Source organism: Sceloporus occidentalis, unplaced genomic scaffold (genome assembly GCF_023333645.1).
Source record: "Sceloporus occidentalis isolate IW3139 unplaced genomic scaffold, rSceOcc1.0.p SCAF_204, whole genome shotgun sequence".
In the NCBI taxonomy this organism is placed as follows: Eukaryota; Metazoa; Chordata; class Lepidosauria; order Squamata; family Phrynosomatidae; genus Sceloporus; species Sceloporus occidentalis.
Genome location: NW_028317184.1, coordinates 930,574 through 957,049, shown reverse-complemented (window position 1 = coordinate 957,049; position 26,476 = coordinate 930,574). Strand labels below are relative to the sequence as shown.

Below are 26,476 nucleotides of genomic sequence, written 5' to 3'. Positions count from 1 at the left end.
CATGTGTATGCTGTATTGTGAGTAGTTTGATTTTTTTTACTCTTCTTTTGTGTTTGTAATACTGCACCATTGGATGTGCTTCTGTTTAACTTTAAGGATCGTGGAAGTAAAGATATGGTAGTAAAGAGTCTTTTTGTATCTAAAGTTTTTTTGAGTGCATAGAGACACATTCCTCTTTTTATTTTTATTAGTTTTTATTTCTCTTTTTTCTTTCCTCTGTATAAGCGCCCCATTGCATATTGTGTGGAATTAGCAAGACATTCTGGGTGCTGCTGTACTCTGGGAAAGTATTATTATGTATCCTTATTTATTATATATTGAGGTCTGCACTACACTCATATTAATTTTGTTATATGTGCGGCCACACAGTATTTTCTTATTTGCTCACGTAGCAGGTGTCTGGGCTTGTGTCAGGTTGCCATTCTGGGGCCGCTTCCAATGCAAACTTTATTTGATTTTTTTTTATTATTTGCAAACCCTTCTTTTGAGACTTTGGATTTTGTTCCTTTGCTTGACTTTTTCATTTTTTTATAGAAATGTATTTTGCTGTTAAACTTTGACTAAAGATTCCTTTTTCTGTTGGTTTAGTGCATCTGTATCTTTTTTGTTTATTAAGCTCCCTCTATATCACTGAAAATGCTACTATTTCAGAAAATATGTTTTCCCTAACATCTTGGTTAATGGACCTCTGTCTGCCTCAATGTTTGTCATTGATACCAAAATATGTAGGAAATAGGCTTTATCAAACACAACTTCATCTATTAGTAAGTTCTAAAAATCCATGTAGTACAAATAATAGTAAGATGCTTGTTTGCATAGAAATAAAAGGGTTTATTACTCAGAGGCAGCATGTCTGTTAACATACAGTGTTACATGATGAAGAGAGAGGTTTGTAACAAGTATAACCAAGAAGTGATAACATTTCTTACAGAGAAAAGACATTGCACGTTTGCAAAATCAAAATCAGAACAAAAGACTGCTAGTTTTTCTACAATTGGAAAGTTGTAAAAAGGTGGATAAATGCAACATTTGGAAGAATATTTGGCATGATGTTTAAAGACTTCTTTTCTTATATCTTAAGGAAGAAAAGGGCAGTGGCAGCAGCACATGGGTTCTATCTGAGAAGCCACCAAACACCTTGCACCTATTTTGTCAAATCAGCACATGTGCTGCTGCTGCCACTATCTCTCCCCTATATCTTTCTCTTTATTTATCCATTTATTTTACTACTTCTTCTCTTTCTTACTATCTATTTCTACCTCTTCCCTCGACCTGGTGGGAGCGCAAGGTCTGTTTTTCAGACCTCTATTTTAGTGCTCCATAGCGGTCCGCGTAGCTTCAGTGATGAGCACGGGATATAACATTACCAAGAATCATCAGAATCAATAGCTGGCATACTTTGCAAGGAAAAAGTGAATCAGAGGTCTGTATGAACAAGCATCTCACTCCGTTTATTTTGGACCAATTTAAAAAATGAACCGTTCAGTCAGCCACCCTGCTGCATGCCACAACAGAGGCCTTGGCGCTCTCGTTGTGGGGCGTGTGCCATAGGTTCGCCATGCTGGTCTAGGCCATTAGAACCACTAGAATAGACACTGATCAGAATATGGCACATTTGTAGAAATTAATCAAATTGATGAGTATGAGAGTAACAAAATTGAATGAATATCAAGGAGTTACTATGGTCATTTAATTGCTATTCTATTTAGTGAATTTGTAAACTTAATATTTTTCTTATTGCTTTTTTTAAGTCTTCATTCCTTAAGCTGTATATAATAGGATTTGCCATTGGAACTAAAATTGTATAGAAAACTGCACTAATTTTGTCTTGACGTTGGGTAGAGGAAGAAGAAACTGGTTGTAAATATACTGAACTTCCAGTAAGGTAAAATAAGCCAACGGCCATGAGATGGGAAACACAGGTGGAGAACGTTTTTTTCCGCCCAGTGTTTGAAGGTATCCTTAAAATAGCATTTATTATATAAACATAGGAAATTATTATTAAAGGGAAACAAGGTAAAATCAAAACCGCCCCTACGCCAAAGAGCATGATCTCATTAAGACTGGTGTCAGAACATGCAATCTTAAGCAACGGTGGAATGTCACAAAAGAAATGGTCAATAACATTGGATCTGCAGAAGTTTAACCTGAAGGTATTAGCAGTATGTATCACAGAATAAACAAGGCCAATTACCCAAGAAGTTATGGTGAGTTCTAAACAGACTTCTCTATTCATGACTGTAGTGTAACGTAAGGGATTGCATATAGCTACATATCTGTCATAAGACATGGAAGCTAAAAGAGAGGACTCGGTGGCTGCCATTGTGAGGAAGAAGTACAGCTGAACCACACAGCCTCCAAACGATATTTTTTTCCTTTCTTTTATGGAGTTGACTAACAAATTAGGGACAATTGTTGAAATGTAACACATATCCAAAACAGCCAAGTTTCCAATGAAAAAATACATGGGAGTCCACAGATGAGGATTCTGTATTATAATAAATATGATTATCATGTTTCCTACAGATCCAATGAGATAGATGATAAGAAATATATTAAAGCTAAAGATCCGAAGATTAGGCTCTTCTATGAAGTCACTTAGGATAAATTCCATTGGTGATGTCTGGTTTCCCATATCCACTAATACACAGAATCGTATTGCTGCAAGATTCAAGAGTTTAAGAGTCCTTATGGATAATTAATTAATTCTGAGTATAGTATAGTTTAGGGGCATGAATACCTTTTATGTAGTATAAGGCATGAAATGATTTCTTAACTACATCAATATAATTATGAAATTTAAGTTATTTAAATACTATAAAATTGAAAACAGCTTTTGTTTTTTTGTTTTTCAATGCCTTGTTTTCAAAGCCATAATTAATAAATATACGACTGACCAAATGTCAGGCAAAACACAAAGTGTGTCAAATATAACCATTTGATGGTGACATCATATTTCTTGATTGTTGATAAATACTGATATATATTTCTGTCCAGCTAATCAGTCTTTGACGTAGAAGTCCTAAGGATTAAAAAAAATAGTTTTATCTTCAAACACAATATGGTTTAATGTGGCCACAGTTTATTTATTACTATTACTATGCAATTAACTTATCGAAAGATTTAAAAATTTTAACCCTGGATAATCGTGCAGTAACTTGAGCTAAATCTACAAAGTTGTTTATTCTGATTTTGTGCATTAGAAACTATAGTATCAACATCAAAGTATCAACAAATTGTGTAGAAATTAATAATTGTCTTTGGATAGTGAGTATGTGTTGTACACTGAGTGTATGAGCACTTTTTTCATGTACTGTATCTGTTTATTTCACAATCCCAAGTTCAAACTTTGATTTTATATTTTCAATCTTAGGAGATTCATTTATGTCAAATTTAACCAAATACATTATTAGCGAGGCAATAACATCTAACTCCAATCTAATTTTCAGATATTATGATCCTTTTGAAAGTGTCTTTGGATACTGTTGGAACATGTAACATAACTTACATCATCAAAAAGCTATTTTCATTTTATCTGGCTACAGAAAGGGTTAAAATACCATTTAACTTTTACATGTCTTTCTTAGCACAGATCTTCTTCAATGCATTATTAATTATGTATGCTTAAAAAAACAGCCTGCCAGGTTTGGGTTTATATTTATTTGTGCCGACAAAAATGTAAGGAATTCTTTGCAAAATCACTTAAAAAACAAGGACAGTGAAACACGTACAAATAAGATTTGTCCTATACTGTACATTTAAATACTTACAATGTAATATATTTGTGTGATGTGTTCCTTCAGATGCACTTTTCTGCATTCAGTAACACTGATCATTTACAGAAAGTCACTGGGACAAATAAAGTTTCTTGGTCATAAAGCACTATATTTTTAAGTGCGTTTTGGAAATATTAGAACAAGATTTATCGGCAAAAATAGTGGCACTTTGTTATAAAAATAGAATGTGTTAAATGAATAAATTAATGAATATCTTCCTCATTGCTGGTTTCATAACGGACAAAACATCGGTGTAAACTGAGAATATTCAGGCAGCATAAGCTGAGGGATTCTGCACATATAGCATTATTCAGATAACCTTTTAAGCTTTAGTAATGCACGGCGAATACCATAAGCAAATTCCATGGAGAAATTAAAAGAGTTAGGAACTGACACACAGTAATCCTCCTAAGAAACCTCAGGAGGATACATTTACTACTGATGCAATCACAAATGTATGCTATAGAGTAGAGGACTGCATTGGGATTGGGGTCCCGTGGGTTCTGCAGGACCCGTAAAAAAAAACTTGCGGGTGCAGGCAGTATTCCGTGTGTTGTGGACGGGAGCGGGCAGTCACACAATATACCTGCGGGTCCCGATAATCCCACACACGCCTGCAAGGCTGCCTTCACATTAAATTTCAGAGGTGGTCCTAGCCAGGGGCATGCTGGGCCGTGGGGACAGGGGGACAATTGCCTCCCAGGCTGGCCTAAATCTAAAAAAACGACCGTGAGACTGCACACTACAGTGGCCATTGCGGCGGCACAACTGCCAGGGCCATCTTTAATGCAAGGCAAAAGCCTGCAGCAACCGTGATCGCAGGGGTCTCAACCCCCGCGATCACTTCCACAGGGGCCCTGCTGCTTACAGTGTGTGTGAGAGCAACGTCTCTTGTTCTGCCCAGTGGAAGCAGGAAACCAGCGCAGTCACGTGAATTTACATGACCCTGCTCCATTCCTGCTTCCCCTGGGCAGGACGAGAGACGTTGTTCGCACAGAGTGCCCTTCCCCTACGGAAGTCTGCCAGCGGCACCGAAAGATCTTCAGTTCAGGTAAGGGGGTTGGGGAGGGTGTATGAACAAGTATGCGTGATTGAGGGAATGAATATCTGTGAATGAGTGAATGAATGAGTATCTGTGAATGAGAATCTTTGTGGGAGCGGGCGGGATTGGACACACGTTACAGGAGTGGGATTAAGAAAACAGTCCCACTCAGGGCTCTACTATAGAGTTCTAAAGTTGGTTGATATACACAGAATGCAAAGAGGTCTTCACTCTAATCACCCTAATCTTGAAGACAGGGGAGGTGACCCTCTTGTCTTCAAGAGGGTGGGTACAGAACCTATGGGTCTCTGCAATGCTTCTCATGGTATCAGCTTTGACTTTAACCCATAGATCACTTTTCTTAAATCAGCAGATTTTGTGATGTACCTGGTACATGACCAATGTCAATTCATTACAAGCCGTTGTGGGGCCATTACAAGCTGTTTTGGTGCTGGTTGATGAGGTGAAGTGGGTGGGACTGTGTGTAGGAGGATACTTATAAATAACTGATAGGTAGAAGTAGCCAAAAAAAAGAGGGGTTGTCTCATTCATGGAAATGGATGAAATTTATGGGTTCAACAACCTGTGGGAGTTTTTCTTGATTTTTTCACTCTGGCCAATCAGCATTTTCAAGGTGAAGGTAAAATCATTAGATATATAAATGTGCTGACACCATTTTAACTTGTCAGTAGTGGCAGTTACAGGCCGATGAGAGTTGAAGTGTAAGACAGGGAAGGTGACAGTTTAGCAGAGGCTTAGATCACTGCTCATATACAATACTGAAAGTTAATAGTTTATTTTAATATGCAGAACATGTACTGTTCTAGGGTGTAGCAGAAAAGCTGTAGTGTACTACCGTCAGTGGAATAACTACAGGGGTCACAGTGGTCACAACTGCGAAGGGGCCCATCTCTCTCATTTACGTTTATTTGAGCATGAATGTCTATGTATAAGTGTATGTGAGCATAAATGTCTATTTTTAAGTGTATGTAAGCATGGATGACTATGTATGTGTGTGAGCATAGATGTTGATGTTTAGTGTGTGTGTATGTATGATTATGCGGTGTGAGATGGAGTGTGTGTTAGCATGAGTTGTGTGAGTGGGAATGTGTGTTAGAATGAGTGTGTACGTGTGTGTTATGATGAGTAGCTGTCTGTGTTAGCATGTGTAAATTTGTGTGTTTACATATGTGTGCCAGAGTGTATGTTGGAGGGGATGGTAAGGGGCAATAATGGCACGGGCAAGCTGTTTGAGGCAAAGAAAGCACAGATAAGCTGTTTATGGGCCCTGACAAGCTGGGGCAAAGATGGCAGAGGCATGGGTGGGGGCACTGATAAGCTGCTTGGGGCAAAGGAGGTACTCACACAGTTTTAGGGCAAAGTGGACACTGTGGGTGTCACGAACCGAGGACACAGGTTGATAAGGAGCCCAGGTGCAGGGGATACGAGGGGCTCTCTCTGTACCCCCACGATGATTTATGGTCTGGGGTTGTTACAGACAGGCGCAGGAATAAACCACAGACAACAGATCTGGATCAAGAGTTGTATTGAATGAGGTGGTACAACAATATATATAAAGAGTCACGCGACTTGGCAGGAAGCCCACTTGCGGGGCACACGGCAGATAAGCCCACTTGCGGGGCACACGGCAGATAAGCCCACTTGCGGGGCACACGGCAGATAAGCCCACTTGCGGGGCACACGGCAGATAAGCCCACTTGCGGGGCACACGGCAGATAAGCCCACTTCCGGGGCACACGGCAGGTTGCCCACTTGCGGGGCACACGGCAGGTTGCCCACTTGCAGGGCACTCAACCAGGGTAGTCCGCTAGTGGGCAGTCATCCTGGGAGTCGCGATGCAGGGCACTCCTCTTGGGAGTCCACTTAGTGGGGCGCAGGCCGCAACTCAGGAACACGGCAGGTAATGGAACAAGGCAGGTACTGGAACAAGGCAGGTACTGGAACAAGGCACATGGCAGATAAGCCCACTTGCGGGGCACACGGCTTGTAGCCCTCTTCCAGGGCACATGGCAGGTTGCCCACTTGCAGGGCACACGGCAGGTTGCCCACTTGCAGGGCACTCAACCAGGGTAGTCCACTAGTGGGCAGTCATCCTGGGAGTCGCGATGCAGGGCACTCCTATTGGGAGTCCACTTAGTGGGGCGCAGGCCGCAACTCAGGAACACGGCAGGTACTGGAACAAGGCAGGTACTGGAACAAGGCAGGTACTGGAACAAGGCAGGTACTGGAACAAGGCAGGTACTGGAACAAGGCAGGTACTGGAACAAGGCAGGTACTGGAACAAGGCAGGTACTGGAACAAGGCAGGTACTGGAACAAGGCAGGTACTGACAGGTTCTGAAACAAGGCAGGTACTGGAACAAGGCAGGTACTGGAACAAGGCAGGTACTGGAACAAGGCAGGTACTGGAACAAGGCAGGAACTAAACAGGTAGTCCTTGAACAAGGCAGGTACAGGAACAAATCAGGAACCAAACAGGTAGTCCTCCAACTTCAATGTCAAGGCCCAGACTGCAGGGCTGGGCAGGTTTATCAAGGCTGACTTGATCAGGTAAGCCACTGCAGCTGGACCTGATAATCAGTCTGAGATGTCCTGATTGGCTAGGGCGGCCACTAGTGGCAGGAAACGTGAAAATGGAAAAACAAGTTTGAACAAGTCCAGCTAGCGCATGGTGAAACGTGACAGTGGGACATATTGCTTGGTGAAGCTGGGGAGGGCCGAGGCAATTTCCGCACTGGGGCCCTGTAGTTTCTAGTTATACCTCTACTCTATACCTCAGACTGCTGTTATGTACTACAGGAACTGCAGCAGACATTTTTTCCCGTTTCTGAGTAGACTTAAGTTAATTAAAACAGTTGCCCATTTATGCTACTAGCCACACCTGTAATCATATAATCTATTATTTTTCATTGATAAATAAATATTGATGACAAAACTAGTCATTTTACTGGGTTTGTGCACAGTGTGACAGTCTTTCAGTTATTTAAAATTGAAAACCTGTTCCTGAGTAGTTTAAGACAAGTTAAATGTTTTATTATCTTTCTATCATATCATCTACTATTTTTCATTGATAAATATATATTTGTGACAAAGCCTGTCATTATAATATATGATATTGGCCGGAAATCAGTCCTGCTCCTAGGGGCTGCAAGCGTCTATCATCTGCCAGTGCCTCCCTGCCTAGGCCCAGTGCCTATCACCATAGTTTCCAACATCTGAAAAAATTCCAGGGACACTTTGCAGCACAGCTTGAAAATGTACCACACCCACTGCCCCAAACCTCCACCCACTCTGACCAACCCATATAATTAGCATAATTTACCTAATAAATCAGGACTGTCACACCAAAATCGGGACAGTTGGCAAGTATACTACAACTGCTGCTCCTCTTTCACCATCCTTAAGCTGGGCGAACTTAAAAAAAATAAATCTATAATATTGTGGTACAAATTCAGTCCTGATCCACAAGACTGCATGTGCCTATCATCTGCCAGTTCCTGCCTGTCCAGGGCCAGTGTCCCTCTACTGTTACTGTTGATGCTTCTCTTTGACCATCCTTACTCTGGGGGAACGGTTTTTAAGAAAATTCTACCGGGTACATGTGTTACTGTCTATCTGCCCAGGCCCAGAGCCCTACTGCTGCAGCTGTACCTCTTTGACCATAATAACTCTGGGGGAACCTTTCTTAAAATGTCTTTTATATCGTGGTGGACATTAAGTCCTGATTCACAAGGCTGCATGTGCCCATTATCTGCCAGGGTCTGCCTGCCCAGTAGGGTGACCAAATTTCCTAACTGCTATTCAGGAACACTTACGTTGACGAGTGCATTGCATCAAAGTTATGCTGGGGACTGGTGAAAACATATTTGCCGGCGCATTTTCCATATTTATGGAATCACTGGCTAAACAGGACCAACGTAGCTAAACAGTGCCATCTTGGCACTGTTAAATGGTGCCATGTTGCTTCCCAAACAGCTAAACAGTGTCATATTCATATCCAAACAGCTAATCAATGCCAACCTGGTCCCAAAACAGGACAAAAACAGTTAAATAGTGCCAACCTGGTCTCCAAACAGGACCAAAGCAGCTAAACAGTGACATGTTGCTCCCCAAGTAGCTAAACGATGCCATATTTACAACCACCCAGCTAATTTTTGCCCCCAGTGCCATCTTGGTCCCCAAATAGCTAAACAGGTTGCCAACAGTTCAACAGTGCCATGTTTGTCCCAAGCTTCCCAGTGCTACCTTTGTCACTAAACAGCTTCCCATAGTCATCTTTGTCCCCAGTTTCCCATAGCCATTTTTATCACTAAACATGGGACCTCTGACAAAGAGGACTATGGGAAGCTGTTTAGTGACAAAGATGCCTATGGAAAACTGGGGACAAACTCCCATAGTCCCATGTTTAGTCACTAAACAGTTTCCCATAGTTATCTTTGTCACTAAATAGCTTCCCATAGCTTCATGTTTAGTGACAAAGATGTCTATCCTATAGGGATCCAAACCTGCAACGTTGTGGAATGTATGTGTATCACCTATTCACTGCTCCACCAGGTGGATCGTGGTTTGCTGTTTACTTCTGCCTCTCCTTGGCTATGTTGTTCCTGCATGCTCTTGACACACCTGCCCCTAGTTCGGTCAATTAAGGCTCAATATAAACCAGGCATCATCCTAGCCTCAGTGCTAGAGCATTGTGTTCCTGGTCTTGTATACTGAGCTATTGCTTTGCTGCATCTGATCTGTTTCCTGTGTATGACCTTGGCTACATTCTCGATCCTGATTTGTGTACCAGACCCCGGCGTGTCCCAGACTTACCTACTTTCCAAGCCGTGTGCCCTGCCTGAAGGCTTCCCAGTCATGTGCCCTGCCATGGGGCTTCCAGCCATGCTCCTGCCGTGTGCCCTGCCAGGGGGCTTCCAGCCATGCTCCTGCCGTGTGCCCTGCCAGGGGGCTTCCAGCTGTGCTCCTACCGTGTGCCCTGCCAGAGGGCTTCCAGCTGTGCTCCTACCGTGTGCCCTGCCAGAGGGCTTCCAGCTGTGCTCCTACCGTGTGTCCTGCCAGAGGGCTTCCAGCTGTGCTCCTACCTCTTGCCTTGTCACTGCGCTTCAAGTTTCCTGCCTGTACTGAGCTTGTCACCCCAAGTTTATATCCTGCTCATGCTCAGAACACCTATAGATAGCGCCCAAGAGAAAGACTAAGGCTAAAGTGGAGCGCAGCCCCGAACTGGATACATCAGCCTGCCTACAGCCATGCTCTGAACCCTAACCTGCCCCTGCATCGAGACTTCTACCTGATCCGGCACCCAGTTGTTAAGCCTACCTGGCCCAGGAGAGGAGGAACCTTGTGCAGGGAGGCCGGACCATGCACTACTCACTAGATAGCAGGTTGTTGGCAGACTGCTAGTAGTGAGTTGAGCAGGGAACGGGAGATGCAAACTTCACAGCAGACGAGGCGTTAACGTAGACTCTGGGGAAGTAGACGGACTCAGGAACAGCAGACGAGGAGTTAACGTAGACTCTGGGTAAGTAGACGGACTCAGGAACAGCAGACGAGGAGTTAACGTAGACTCTGGGTAGGTAGACGGACTCAGGAACAGCAGACGAGGAGTTAACGTAGACTCTGGGTAGGTAGACGGACTCAGGAACAACAGACGGAGAGTTAACATAAACTCTGGGTAAGTAGACGGATAACATGGACCCCCCAGAAGACTGAGGGTAAACACAGAGCAGCCGAGCAGAAAGCCAGGGGATAAGACGTAGCCGAGGTCGAAATCCAAATACGGGTCAAAGCCGAGAAAACCAAACATGGGGAACTGAGACGGAGATTAAAGGGTCAAGGAGCTAGATGGATCAGGAACAGGCAGGAAAAGGTTAACTGAGAGTTTAAGGGGAAGCAGGGGAACAAACCGCTGAGTTGCTTTCAGGAACTCTAAACAACAACTGAGCACCTTAGGAAAGGTGCCAGTTGTTTAAGTAGTCCCAGAAGCCCCCTGGAACCTGCCCAATTTCCGGGACGCGGTCCCTTTAAGAGAACCGGCTTTCGCGCATGTGCGAAGGCCCCGTCGGGAAGCCTGCAGACCGCGTTGCTGGAGGGCGCGTCGAGCAGCGGGTACACGGCTACCCGCTGTACGGGTAAGTATAGTTCGTGACAATCCCTCCCTCCTAAGGCGTGGCCTCCGGACACGCCCTGGCCCAGGTCGAGTAGGATGTCTGTGATGGAATTCTCGAGTGAGTCTGGGCGCATGGAGGTTACCAGCAGGTTCCCAGGACCGGTCTTCAGGACCATAACCTTCCCAGTCCACAAGATATTCCAGACGACCCCTATGAATGCGGGAATCCAATACCTTGCTGACCTCAAACTCTTCAGATCCTTCTATATGTACTGGTGCAGGCGGCAAAGAGTGCCGGCCGGGAAAGGAGTCAGGAGTGTGAGGTTTAAGCAGGGAAACATGGAACACAGGGTGTAGCTTAAGCCTCTTAGGTAGGTCCAGACGTACCGCCACGGGTCCCACTAGTTTAAGGATGGTGAAGGGCCCAATATATCTGGGACCCAATTTCTTCGACGGACACTGCAAACGCATATTGGCGGTAGAGAGCCAGACCCGATCCCCTACCCTATTTGCTGGGGAGATGCGACGTCGCTTGTCGGCCGCTGCTTTAGTGGATGCTTGAACTCTAGAGAGTGTATCTTTGATTAAGGCGAATTGATCCTTTAACAATCTGATTCTTTGCGAAATTCTAGGAACTGCAGAAGTCCTGGGTTGATCAGGGAGCGTAAGGGGGTGAAAGCCATAATTAGCCCGGAAAGGAGACATTCTGGTAGCTGAGTGAAGGTGATTATTGTAGGAAAATTCTGCACATGGTAATAACTGGAACCAATCGTCCTGCAGGTACGAGGTGTAACATCTGATGTATTGTTCCAGAGTCTGGTTAGTTCTTTCGGTCTGGCCATTAGTTTGAGGGTGGAAAGCCGTGGAGAGACAACGTTTGATACCCAGTTCCTGACAGAAAGCTTCCCAGAAATGTGAGGTGAATTGAACCCCCCTATCGGACACGATGGATCTTGGGAGACCATGAAGCCGGAAGATCTCACGAAAGAACAACGAAGCGGTGCTTGTGGCTGAGGGAATACCTTTGGTAGCGATGAAATGCGCCATCTTAGTAAATCTGTCAATGACAACCAGAATAGTGGTATGGTCTTCAGAGGCCGGAAGGTCGACAATGAAATCAAGAGAAATATCCTCCCAAGGTTGTGTAGGAACGGGTAAAGGCTGCAAAAGACCAGCAGGGCGTAAATGTAAATCTTTAGATCTAGCACAGACCGGACAGGTAGACACGTATGTTTGCACGTCCTTTCCCATAGACGGCCACCAAAAGGACCTGGTAAGTAGTTCCTTTGTCTTTCTAATGCCGCCATGACCAGCAACCCGAGAATCATGACAAAAATTGAGTACTTCGAATCGGGCAGCAGGAGGTACGTATATACTGGTTCCTTTAAACAGTAAACCATCTCTCAGAGTCAATTCTTGGATCTCAGCATTCTGCGAGGAGGTAGAAGTAACAGTCTTGATTAAATCCAATAGTGAAGACTGAGAGGTGACAAAACATGTCGCTGGAAGAACAGTTTCCTGTACGGCATCCAAGGAAACCGGAGTCTTGGAACCGAGACGGGACAGCGCGTCAGCTTTTGTGTTCTTGGAACCAGGGAGGTAGGTAATATGGAGTTGGAAGCGCGAAAAAAATAATGCCCATCTTGCTTGACGAGGGCGCAAGCGTCGTGCAGTTCTAAGATATTCCAAATTGCGATGGTCAGTGTAAATGGTAACGGGATGTAAAGCGCCTTCCAACAAGTGACGCCATTCTTCCAGAGCCACTTTAATAGCCAAGAGTTCTTTATCACCAACGTCATAATTTAATTCTGCAACCGATAGTTTCCTTGAATAATAAGCGATGGGGTGTAGAAGTTGTCTCTCACCCCGCCTTTGCGAGAGCACGGCTCCTAACGCGCTAGCGGATGCATCCACCTCCACAAAGTAAGGAGAGGATGGATCAGGGAGGACGAGAATCGGTGCCGATGTGAATTTTTCTTTAAGCATCTCGAACGCATCTTGTGCCTGTGGAGACCATCGGAAGGGAGTATCTTGTTTAGTGAGAGCGGTGAGTGGTTGAATAATATGAGAAAAATTACGTATGAATTTTCGGTAGAAGTTGGCGAACCCAACAAACCTCTGTACTTCTTTTTTGGAGGAGGGTATAGGCCAGTCCTTGATTGCGGAGATCTTTTTAGGATCCATCTGAATGGATTTGGGGGTAACGATAAATCCCAGGAATTCAATCATGGTAGTTTCAAATACACATTTTTCTAATTTGGCGTATAGACCATTCTCACGAAGACGAAGCAGAACTTTGTTAACGTGGAGCCTATGTTCTGCGAGCGAAGACAAAAAGATAAGAATATCATCAAGGTACACCACCATGAAGATGTCCAGAAAATCCCTGAATACATCATTAAGAAAATACTGAAAGGTGGCCGGGGCATTACAAAGGCCGAAAGGCATTACAGTATATTCGAAATGCCCATACCTAGTCCGAAAAGCAGTCTTCCATTCATCACCTTCCCTGATGCGGACTAGGTTATAGGCCCCTCTGAGATCGAGCTTGGAGAATATGGAGGCGGAGCGGGCTCTGTCGAGTAGTTCAGGGATTAGTGGTAATGGGTACCGATTCTTTATGGTAATCTTATTGAGGTCCCTGTAATCAATACACGGTCGAAGGGAACCATCTTTCTTTTCAACGAAGAATATGCTGGCTCCTGCTGGTGAGGTAGAAGGTCGGATAAACCCCTTCCTTAAATTTTCGTCGAGGTATTCCTTTAAATGTTTTAGTTCAGACTCGGATAAAGGAAAGATCCTTCCAAAGGATACAGAAGAGCCAGGTAATAAGTCTATGGGACAATCATACACGCGGTGAGGGGGTAATTGTTCGGCAGCTTTTTTACAGAAAACATCTTCAAAATCACTATACTGTGCTGGTATCGTAGGTGTGGGTTCAGCAGAATCCTTGCAGTAACCTGGTGCTGTGAGTGCCAGGGGTGCCGAGAAACAGGATGTTTGGCAGTAGCGAGATGTAAGGGAAACCGTCCCCGTAGCCCAATCAATAGCAGGATTATGAGTCCGTAGCCAGGTGATACCCAGGATGAGTGGGAACAACGGAGAACTGACGAGATCAAAAGTAACTGATTCATGATGATGAAGACTGACGTTCATCTTTACAGGAATGGTTTCAGAGGTCACAGGTCCCGAGGCGAGAAGGCTTCCATCGACGGCCTGAACAAATAAGGGCTTAGTCTTAGAACGAGTGGGCACAGACAGGATCTTGGCCAAGTTGAGATCCATAAAACAGCCGCTGGCGCCTGAATCAATTATGGCTGATAAGGAGATTGGCTTAGTGGTCCACTGTAGAGAGAGAGAGATGGTCAGTAGGCCGGCCTTGTTACATTTGGTAACAGTGGGATCAGAAACCATCTTACCTATACGCTTGGCAGGACGGGTGGGACAGGTGCGCACATAATGTCCAGACTTCCCACAATAAAAGCTCTGGGTACGACGCCGAGCCATCTCTTGTGAACTAAGGGGCCCAGGGGTAAGTCCAATTTGCATGGGCTCCTCGGAAGTCGTGGGACCCGTAGTTGCAGGGACAGGAACAGCCGAATAGTAAACCGATGAACCTCTCTCCAGACGCCTTTCCCGTAAGCGCCTGTCAATCTGCAGAGACAACTGAATAAGCCCTTCTAATGTGTTGGGAACCCCGGTCCTGGCTAGTTCATCTTTTAGCCCTTCGGATAAACCCAAACGGAACTGGTCCAGTAGTGCTGGCTCATTCCAGTTAGTCTCAATGGCAAGTCTCCGAAATTCAGTTATATAATCTTCCACTGGCCGACGTCCTTGATGGAGGACCCGTATCTTGGCTTGAGAGGAAGCAGTCTTGTGCACATCTTCATAGAGGCCGTCCATGGCCTGTAAAAAAGTGTCCCAGGAATCCAAGATAGGGCTCTTAATCTGTAGCAGGTGATGCGCCCAAGCTTGAGGCTCTCCGGTGAGCAGAGAGATGACTGTGTGGACCTTTATAAAGTCATTGCAATAAGTACGGGGTTTCAGGGAAAACAGAACTTGGCAGGCTGAAATGAAAGTCCTATAATGACCGGAGAATCTCTCTGGTAATGGTACTTGAGGTTCCGGGGTACCTGCTACTGGATCACTCGGTGGTGAAACTGGTACTGGGGCAGACATAGAAGTGGACGGAGATTCCTGAACAGAAGGCTGTCTTTGCAGCTTCAGAAGTTCTTGATTCAGGCGAAGTTGTCCGGCTTGGAGCTCTTGCACCGACTGAGTCAAGGCCACGAGTTGTTGAGTAAGAACTGTAATAGCCTCAGCCATCCCTGCTGGCTCCATAGTGGCTCAGTTGTAATGTTAAGCCTTCCTGGCCCAGGAGAGGAGGAACCTTGTGCAGGGAGGCCGGACCATGCACTACTCACTAGATAGCAGGTTGTTGGCAGACTGCTAGTAGTGAGTTGAGCAGGGAACGGGAGATGCAAACTTCACAGCAGACGAGGCGTTAACGTAGACTCTGGGGAAGTAGATGGACTCAGGAACAGCAGACGAGGAGTTAACGTAGACTCTGGGTAAGTAGACGGACTCAGGAACAGCAGACGAGGAGTTAACGTAGACTCTGGGTAGGTAGACGGACTCAGGAACAGCAGACGAGGAGTTAACGTAGACTCTGGGTAGGTAGACGGACTCAGGAACAACAGACGGAGAGTTAACATAAACTCTGGGTAAGTAGACGGATAACATGGACCCCCCAGAAGACTGAGGGTAAACACAGAGCAGCCGAGCAGAAAGCCAGGGGATAAGACGTAGCCGAGGTCGAAATCCAAATACGGGTCAAAGCCGAGAAAACCAAACATGGGGAACTGAGACGGAGATTAAAGGGTCAAGGAGCTAGATGGATCAGGAACAGGCAGGAAAAGGTTAACTGAGAGTTTAAGGGGAAGCAGGGGAACAAACCGCTGAGTTGCTTTCAGGAACTCTAAACAACAACTGAGCACCTTAGGAAAGGTGCCAGTTGTTTAAGTAGTCCCAGAAGCCCCCTGGAACCTGCCCAATTTCCGGGACGCGGTCCCTTTAAGAGAACCGGCTTTCGCGCATGTGCGAAGGCCCCGTCGGGAAGCCTGCAGACCGCGTTGCTGGAGGGCGCGTCGAGCAGCGGGTACACGGCTACCCGCTGTACGGGTAAGTATAGTTCGTGACACCAGTGTTCTTACACTATTTTTGTCACTAAATACCTTCCCATAACTATCTTTGTCCTCAGCCTCCCTTTGCCAACCCTGTCCCCAGTTTGCCAACTTACCTGACTGAAGACTGCTTGATCCCTTCAGTCCTCCACGCGCACTGACACCTTGCTGGGTTCCCACTGCCAAACTGGCTCCAACCAGTGCGCTGGCTGGCTCAATTCTTTTTCAGATAGATGGGGGCCGCCCCAAGATCCACCTCTATGGACAGCTCTGATTCTGGGACATTAAGTCCCACTGCGGTATTGTCCTGGGCAATCCGGGACGTGTGGTCAACCTACTGCCCAGACCTACTGCTACCTACTGCTACTACTGTTGCTGCTGCACCTCTTTGACCGTCCTTACTCTGGGGGGGAATGTTTTAAAAAAAAATAAAAAAATCTATGACATTGTGGTGGAAATTCAGTCCTGCTCCATGAGGCTGCATGTGCCTATCATCAGCCAATGTCTGTCTGTCCAGTACTCTACTACTACTACTACTACTACTACTGCTGCTGCTGCAGCACCTGTTTGTCTTTATTTTTAGGGAATCGTTTTTGTAAAATTTCTATAATGAAAGGTGAGTCCAGAAGGTGTCAGGGACCTCCTCCTTTGGGAATTTCTCCCGAATGTTAATCCAAATCAAGAAAGACCATTGAATTTCGCCTGAGCCGAACAGCCAGGAAAAGGAAGAGAGACACAGAAAAGGGAAAGTTAATGAAAAAGAAGATAGATAGGAAAGAGGGAGATAACGAGGGGGAGGGGAGAGATAATGAATAAGGGGGGAAAGGTAATGAGAAGGAGGAGCGATGGGGACAAAATGGGGATAGAGTGATAGAGATAAAGAAAATGAGAGACAGAGGAAGAAGAGAGATAATGTGGGATGAGGAAAAAAAGAAGAGTCATGAGAAGAAATGGGAAAGAAGAGGGTGATATAATAAAAAAGGAGAAAGATGGGGAGAAAATAGAGACATAAAAAGAAGTAGAAGAGATGAGATAAGGGACGGAGAGAAATAAAGGAGAAAAGGGACAGGTATGGAGAAAAGGTAGAGATAGAGATATAATAAGCTAAAGATAAGAGAGAAGTAGAGATAAAGAGGAGGGGAGATGAACAGAAAGGGAGGGATAAGGGGAAAAGAGTAAGGTAAAGAGAAAGAGGAGGAGAGTGACAGGATGCCCTGGAACCCAACTGGGTACTCCCGCCAAACTACACTTCCTTCTGCCAGGATACCAGCGTTTATCCCCTTCAGAGGCAGGCAGAACCAAGATTGTAGCGAAAAGGAGGATACCGCTGCATCGGAGCTCCGTTTGCGCTGTGGCTAGCTGTAGCTTAGGGTATTCAGCACATGCACTGTCCTGAAAAAGATAGTGAATTATTACAGCAGCCCACCCCAAGATCAGACAGCACCAATGTTGAGATGAAAACAAGACTAAGTTTATTTGAAACAAGCACAGCTATTTATACACAAAAACATAATTGGATCAGAAGTATAATCCCATCGCTTCCAGACAGCCCGGCGCCTTCATACGGTTCTATGTCCAGGAATGCCCACCCGACAAAAAGTCACTATTTTGGGTGATCCCAAGGCAGTAGCGTCAATCTCCGGGTACGAATGGAGAGCTCAGGGTTCGAGGATATTTTATTCCAAAAATATTGCAACATCCCCAGGAATAGTCCACGCAGTAGCCAAGCCAGAGTTTCATAGCCGCGGCTGGATAGAGCCCCCATAGCCGGCTAGTTCATGGGAGTCTGGTTAGGGCAGACCAGATGGGATTTCCCAGTTAACCTGTGCCCCCAATGAGCACTGGGTGACTAAGACATAAGAGGGGACTGGGCAGGGAAGTAAGTCTTCTCAGGAATCCATCGGTGCCCCCCTCCCAAACTTAAACATACCCCCATGTGTCCTCTGCCTCAAGGGGTTACCGTGACAGAGAGAGAAGGAGAAAATGGGAAAAGGCAGAAACAAAGAGAAAAGGGAGAGAGAGAGAAAGAGGAGGAGAGGGCCCCTGCAGGCGACCAATAGAGTTGGTCGCATGGCCCTTTAACTCCTGACGCGGAACTTGGCCTGGGGAGACCAATTGATTGATGCCAGAGGAGGCCTCTGCAGGCGACCAATAGAGTCGTTCACACGGCCCTTCAACTCCAGATGAACCTACGGATTTCTGCTCCTGTTAACCCCTGCGATGCTGCGTAGATAAGGTAGTCTAGATGGGGAAGGGACCAGGGAGATTAGTAAACGAAGACGAACATGAAGATTCTTCGTGTTGTGTGTCTTCGCCTTCATAAACGTTTTGCCGCCACCATGTTCGTATGTTCGGTATTCGGGCTGAACACCGAAAACGCACCCTACGTGTTCGTTTTCATGTTCGCCCGAATACGAATGCACAAGTCTAGTTATCACCAAGCTGCTTGGAGATGTAGCTGCAGTGGCCTCATCCCATGTGGCCTCATCATAAATGGACAGATGATAAGAGTTACACTGGCGATAAACTGAAGGGGAACTGCAGGAACTGCACTCCGCAGGTAACCCTCCTATTATCCCACTAACCCTAATCAACAGTATGACCCTCTACTTCTTCTCTCTGCACCCCTACATTTAAGATTTAATCTGCTGTTTGTCTCCACAGTCTACATTTCACCCTCACTTCTGCCCTCACCCCTCCTCAACTCATATGCCCTTTTCTCCTTCTTTCAAACCCTCCCTATCACTACTCTCAGGTAAAGGCGATCCATTACTATTAATTTCAATCCCACTTGTGGTTGGTCTGTATCCTCCTCCTTCTGTGCTCAGAGGACATTGAATCCAACCCCTAGACCCACCATTCCAATTCCCCTGCTAACATAAACAACCATAATCCCTCCACTCTGACACTACCCCTCCTGCAGCTCTCTCTTATGGTGGTCTACACTTCAGCCACAAACCGAGATCTGGAGACAGACAGGGGAAGATGTTGGGATCCTCCTCTTCCCCTGTTGCACCTTTCAATGTCTCCCAGTAATTCCCTCCCTCTTCTTGTTTTTTCAAGTACACTCCGTTTATCTCTTCTCCCCAGTTACCATTCGTGTTGCTGTAACCTACTGGCCTCCTGGCCCTACTTCTCAATTATTTGATCACTTTGCGACATGGCTCCCTCACTTCCTTTCCTCCACCATCCATACACTAATCCTGGGTGACTTCAATATACAGATTGACAACCCATCATCGTCTGCCACTTCCAAACTACTCTCATTATACTCCTCCCAGGGTCCCTCACAATGGAACACCTCCCCCATGCACTGTGATGGACATCACATTGACCAAGTGTTTTCTCATCTATGCTTAATATCTCAATCCTCCAACTCTCTCTTCTCTCTGACCACACTATACTAACATATAACCTTGCCATACCTCCCACACCTCCCTTACCTAAAAAGCCATGACAGCTAATGGACAAGCATAAAAATTCGATTTTGTGGGCCCCCACTCTTCTCCATTTACACCTCTTCACTTGGACACTTCATATTTTCCTTTGGTTTCCAATACCACATATATGCAGATGATATTCTAACCTGTATCTCCTCTCCAGAACTTTCACTCTCTCTTCTAACTAACCTCACTGACAGCCTTTCTGGAATTACATCATGGATAGTGTCACATTGCCTGAAGCTCAACATCTCTAAAACTGATTTTATGGTAATCCCGCCATCCGCTCTGTCCACAAATCCTGACATCTCTATCATCTATATTGACTCTGCTCCCTACTTCATACCTCACATCCAGTCCCTCACAAAATCCTGCAGCTTTCACTTGAAAAACGTCTTCCAAATCTGCCCATTCCTCACACTAGAAACAACCAAAATACTAATCAGTTATCTTTCCTAGATTATTGTAACTCCCTACTAACTGGCAACTCCCCCACCTTTCACTGCTCCAATTTGTCCTCAACACTGCAGCTAGATTATTTTTTCTCTGTCACTTTTCCTCATCTGCCCCTCCTTTTTGCCAATCACTCCACTGCCCCCACATACCATTCAGAGTCAAATTCAAACTCCACACGCCCTTATATTGCTACCCTCCAATCCAACTACACCCCTAATCACCCTCTTTGTTCCTTCATCTTTCTTCTACCATCATTACCTCTTAACACATCCACACCCGTGCTGTACCCCTTCTCTGGAATTCCCTTCCCCTTTCTGTCAGATTTTTTATATCATATACAAATTTCAAAAGCTCTCTGAAAACCCACCTCTTTCAAGCATACAACATTTCCTCATTACACTCTCAGCAACGATCTTGTCTAAGCCACCTGTCACGAACCGGGGGAGCAGGTCTGATAGGAGCCCAGGTGCAGGGGATACGAGGGGCTCTGTCTGTACCCCACGATGCATGATGGCTTGGGGTTGGTACAGACAGGCGCAGGAAATAGATCAAAAACAGAAGATGCGGATTAAGAGTTGTATTGCATATGATGGTACAACAATATATATATACAAGGAAAGTCACTTGGCAGGAAGCCCTCTGGTTGGGGCACACACGGCAGGAAGCCCTCTGGTTGGGGCACACACGGCAGGAAGCCCTCTAGTTGGGGCACACACGGCAGGAAGCCCTCTGGTTGGGGCACACACGGCAGGAAGCCCTCTAGTTGGGGCACACACGGCAGGAAGCCCTCTGGTTGGGGCACACACGGCAGGAAGCCCTCTGGTTGGGGAACACACGGCAGGAAGCCCTCTAGTTGGGGCACACACGGCAGGAAGCCCTCTGGTTGGGGCACACACGGCAGGAAGCCCTCTAGTTGGGGCACACACGGCAGGAAGCCCTCTAGTTGGGGCACACACGGCAGGAAGCCCTCTAGTTGGGGCACACACGGCAGGAAGCCCTCTTGCAGGGCACACGGCTAGAAGCCCTCTTGCAGGGCACACGGCTAGAAGCCCTCTTGCAGGGCACACGGCAGGTTGCCCACTTGCAGGGCACACAGCAGGTTGCCCACTTGCTGGGCACTCAACTTCGGAGTCCACTAGTGGGGCACTGGCCGCAACTCAGGAACAAATCAGGAACCAAAGCAGGAACAGATCAGGAACGAAAGCAGGAACAGATCAGGAACCGAGCAGGAACCGAGCAGGAACCGAGCAGGAACCGAGCAGGAACCGAGCAGGCAGTCCTATAACGTCAATGTCAAGGCCCAGACTGAAGGGCTGGGCAGGTTTATATAGGCTGTGATAATCAGGTAGCAAGGTGCACCTGGACATGATAATCAGTCTGATTGGTTCTGAGTGGCAAGGGCGGCCACTAGTGGCTGGAAACGTGAAATCAGTAGCACCAAAATCAGTTTAAACAAGTCCATGCAGCGAAGGGTGAACGTTACACCACCTGAACAACCAACAACCTTGACAACTCATCCTGACTTGACCAACTTCCGCAGAACTGACTAGATTGTAAGCTCACATGAGCAGGGTCCTTTTCTCCTCTTGTACCAGTTTGTTATTGTGTGTGATTTTAATTTTACTGACCCTAATTGTAATGCCCTACTCAATCTGCTGGCACTCTATAAATAAATGTAAGTTTATTTGTTAGAGATAACAAACAGACTCAATTAGAAATTGGCTAAAAAACAATAGGGATATATACATGTGAGATGCATATGTGAAACAAACTAAAAGCCGACATATTGAAATGCATTACCTTGTCTAAAAGTTATTTGTTCCGGAGTTGTGGGCCTAAATCCTGTTATGTGATTTTTGAAGTGTATATAAACTATACTTGTGCATTCGGATTCGTACAGGTTGCAAATTTACAGAATTCTGGTAAATTCAGCGATTCATATGAAGCCCTGAAAATGAGGCCAGACCTCGTCCGAAATGTGTGGGCCCAGTTTCACTCATACTTTCTCACGCCTCACTCACTCTCACACTCTCATTCACTCGCTCTCATGCTTTTTAAATGTTTCCCTATCTTCTCTACCGACCACTTTGGCTTCTACGACCACTTCCGCTTCTGGATCTTCTTCATCTTCAACCTTCTGTCTTTTCTCTTTTCTCTTCTGTCTTCAATCTTCAGTCTGCTTCTAACATCTTTTATCTTCATCCACATCTCCACGGACATAACCTGACAGAAACGTGCAGTGACACCCTCTCCTTGATCCTCCAATCAGAGGATAGGATGTCACCAAAAGCGCTGGCATTTTGTCCTAATGTGAACTTAGGGCAAAACTCTTGTAGGTAGTTTGATGAGAAAATGAGAAAGGGAGTGGAAATAAGTCAAATGCATGTGGGGGAATTCTGCGTAATATGCATTAAAGTACATATAATGGTGTGGTACATTTAATTGATGGTGTGCTGGTATTTGGTAGTGCAGCTGTAGTTGAGCAAGACATTATAGAACACAATATTACGATTTAACAATTATACTAATTATATAAATATATAATTTATTAAACAAAATGACAATAACAATATATTTTATCTTTCAAGTAATTCTCCAAAATGATAAAATAGCATGCAACATTTATGAATAATAAAATATGTCCTACAATAATCTTGCAAAATTGATGTTAAAAATATTAATTAGAGAGAGATAAATGATTTAGTCAGTTTTTAGTACTGCTGTACTTTACTCAAAACTAGATGTCAAAACTAGATTTGCATGCACCAGAATAACTAGTTAAACTACAGTTTTCATTTTTACTTTACTGTTTCTGACAAAATAACTATGCATTATATATTTCTTAATGCCTTTTTTAACTCCTTGTTTCTCAGGCTGTATATTAGTGGATTAATCATCGGGGGTATGATAGTGTAAAACACAGCGTTAATCTTATATTGAGCCATAGCATTTAAAGACATGGGTCGGAAATATGCAAAACTACCACTAACATAAAACAGACTGACTGACAATAGGTGAGATATGCAGGTGGAGAATGTTTTACTGCGTCCTCTAGCAGATGGTATTCTCAAGATATTTTGAATTATGAACACATAAGAGACAATAATAAGTGGAAAACACATCAAAACTAACAGCCCTCCAACTACATAGACCACAATCTCACTAGTAATAGTATCAGAGCATGAAATCTTCAAGAGTGGTGGAATGTCACAGTAAAAGTGATCAATTATATTGGATCTGCAGAAGTTTAATTGAAAGGTGTGAAAAGTATGTATAGCAGAATAGATAAACCCGATAATCCAGGAGTATGTGGCCAACTGTAAACAAAATTTCTGGTTCATGATTGCAAGATATCTTAATGGTTTACATATAGCCACAAATCGATCATAGGCCATGGTGGAGAGAAGAGTGGATTCTGTAGCAGCCATTACAAGATAAAAATAAAGCTGGAGTACACATCCAACAAATGAGATAGATTTTCTTGCTCTTAGAAAATTGACCAACATTTTAGGGACAGTTGTTGAGATGTAGAAGATATCCAATATTCCTAAATTTCCAATAAAGAAGTACATAGGTGTCTGGAGGTGCGGATGCATAATTATGATAATGATTATTGTGCAGTTTCCAACAAGAGCAAATAGGTATATGGTTAAAAAAATTAAAAATAAAGGAATTTGAAGCATAGGTGCGTTAGAAAGGTTGCTTAGAATGAATTCCATAGGCCATGTTTGGTTCCCCATATAATTATCCGATATGCATAAAAAAATAAAACTTTTATTGAGAACGTTGCAACAATCAAGAAAGAAGAGCCTATAGAATAGTAATTGGAAGAAATAAATAATTAATATGCCATTTTTAACAATTCAAAATCTCCAAATGTTTGTATATTTTAACTTATGCATAGAACAGTGTTTTTATAAAACAAAAGATAATATTACATACAGCAAAACTCAATTGTTGCGTTTTGGTGAATGGTAACACACAAAGATTGAGCACATATTCTAAGCTTGATTTTTATGTAAAAGGTTGTGGTTTGGGGTGGGGTGTATCAGTCTATAGCTGAATAAAAATAGAGATTAAAAATTATCTGTGAACATCATGGTGCACTTGTATTGGCACACAACTTTGTTTATCCCCTATCAGGCCCGGACTGGCCATCGGGCAAACAGGGCGTTTGCCCGGTGGGCCGGGCCGCGGCAGGGCCGGATTGACTTAGGGGCTGATGGAGCTGCAGCTCCAGGCCCCTACCTTAAAATAGGCCCAGTCAGGACCGAACTGACTGGGCCTATGCGGCCTCTACGGCCGCATTAACGCAGGGCATAAGGGGCACCTGCCCCTTAAGCCCGCCGCAACTGCGACCGGGTCCGCCACTCTAAGGGGCCAGGAAGCCCCCACCAGGGCCGGCCTTACGGGGGTGCGGCCGCACAGGGTTTAAATGAAAACAATCGGGTTTATTTTTTTTTAACATGGAGGATGTTAAATAAAGTTAAAAAAAAACCACCGATGTTTTAATGTAAGCCCTGTGCGGCCGCAGACCCCTAAGGCCGGCCCTGGTGGGGGCTTCCCGGCCCCTTAGAGTGGCGGACCCGGTCGCAGTTGCGGCGGGCTTAAGGGGCAGGTCCCCCTTATGCCCTGCGTTAATGCGGCCGTAGAGGCCGCATAGGCCCAGTCAGTCCGGTCCTGCCGCGGGCCCGGCCGCAGTTGCTGCTTGCTCCGGCAACAAGGTAAGTAGGGTGAGGGAGGGGGGTGCAGTGAGACGGGGCAGAGGGGGGTTAGACAGTGAGAAATGGGGAGAGGGGATAGATAGTGAGAGGGGGTACTTAGTGAAAAGGGGCAGATAAGATGGGGAGAGGGGGTAGTGTGAATGCGTATGAGAATGAATGAATAAATGTGTGGATGAATTGTGTGACTGCGTATGACAATTAATGAATTCATGTGTGGATGAATTGCTTGAATGATTTGTGAGACTGCATTAATGAATGTGTTAATGATTTGTGTGAATGAGTAAATGCAAAGATGGTACATGAAGGGTGGGCTTTAACAATAAATAAATAAAAATGGGCTGCTCGGGCTTTAATGCCCGGGCCTATTTTTTGTCCCAGTCCGGGCCTGTCCCCTATCCAATCTAAAATGAGGTGTAGGGTGAGATTCGACTTGGGGTCTGTTCCTCTCATACTTTAATGTAGTAAATGTTTTAACTCATCATGCCTCCAAGCAGGGCATAGGGTGAGGGGGTATTAGATAGATTAAGTACTCACAGGTAGGGACCTTAACTCAACTGACCAATTGACTCTTTAGTTAGCAGACCCTAAGAAGCCATACTTACCTGCAACAAACCCTGTCATCTCTTCATTTGCAGATAAAAATTGTATTTTGAGGCGACTGTTATGAAATATATACTTTCCATTTGCATTAAATTTGTGTATCTCAGCGGTATACGATTACTGTGTTACTTTTTTAAGACTTTACGACCATGTGTTTGTCATATACATTGTGCACCAAAACTGGTGTTGACTAAATTAGGTAAATGCTTTTTGTTTGAAGCAAAGTAGCAAAAATCAAGAATTATTTAAAAAAATAATCAACAAAAAAGAAAGTATAACCAACGATTAGTACATAATGGATGTATAAATTACTAATGTTTTTCATTGCTACAGGAATCTCCAGAGCTTGCCATTGTGCAACTTACTTTCCTTGGAAACAGATGGTTCTCACTATGGGAACTGCACCATGTAATCATAATCTGTAAGACGGAAAAAACTACAAACATGGGAGCCTGATCTAACAATAAGTGTCAGCTTATACCTGCTTTTCATTTTACCACATGGCTGCTTAGCTCCTTTTAATAAGAATATTAAAAGAAACAATACACACAAATAGAAACATGTAAATATATTTTAGAAAGTGAGTCGTTTACAAAAATCATCCGTGAAAGATACATACCAGTTGTGTAACAACCATGGCCGCATGGGGTCATAATTGCAATACTGATTACAACTACTTGCATCCTTTAAAGCTGCTCTCCTTTGCATGCCAAAGGCCCGCGACTTACCACTTTGGCACTTGCACACTGTGCGAGCAGCCTTGCTTTCACTGTTACTACTGCCCGGTTCTGGTCCAAAATAGTTCCCTGGTACGGTGAAGCAGGAACGCAGTGAGGTCATGTAATTTGTGACAAAGAGAAATCTGTGGGTGAGGTAAGGGGGTGTTAGAGAGAGGGAGTGAGCAAGCTAGTGAGTGGGAGTATATATGAATGTATGTTAGAAAGAGAATGTTTGTATAACTGTGTGTGTTATCATGAATACTATAAAAACCTGTACCCCCTACCATTAAAAGTAACACAGAAACAGAATTCGACGGCAGGTACAAACCATCCAGCCCATCTACTCTGCCCACTACTGATTTTAGACTCAGGTCTTAACCAGTACTTGATCTTGTTTTAGATTCAGG

At 44.7% G+C, this 26,476-nt stretch overlaps 2 protein-coding genes across 2 annotated transcripts; both read right to left on the bottom strand.

The window, feature by feature from the left end:
• Window positions 1-1,705: 1,705 nt before the first annotated feature.
• Window positions 1,706-2,635, bottom strand: LOC149278002 (olfactory receptor 5I1-like). The gene has a single exon (XM_089502496.1). The coding sequence runs from the start codon at window positions 2,633-2,635 to the stop codon at window positions 1,706-1,708; it is 930 nt and encodes a 309-aa protein (XP_089358622.1).
• A 13,330-nt stretch (window positions 2,636-15,965) lies between these two features.
• LOC149278001 (olfactory receptor 5I1-like) lies at window positions 15,966-23,709 on the bottom strand. Its single transcript, XM_089502495.1, has 2 exons — window positions 22,886-23,709; window positions 15,966-16,113 (listed from the first exon to the last, which is right to left on the bottom strand). The coding sequence occupies exons 1-2, from the start codon at window positions 23,707-23,709 to the stop codon at window positions 15,966-15,968; spliced, it is 972 nt and encodes a 323-aa protein (XP_089358621.1).
• Between the last annotated feature and the right edge of the window lie 2,767 nt (window positions 23,710-26,476).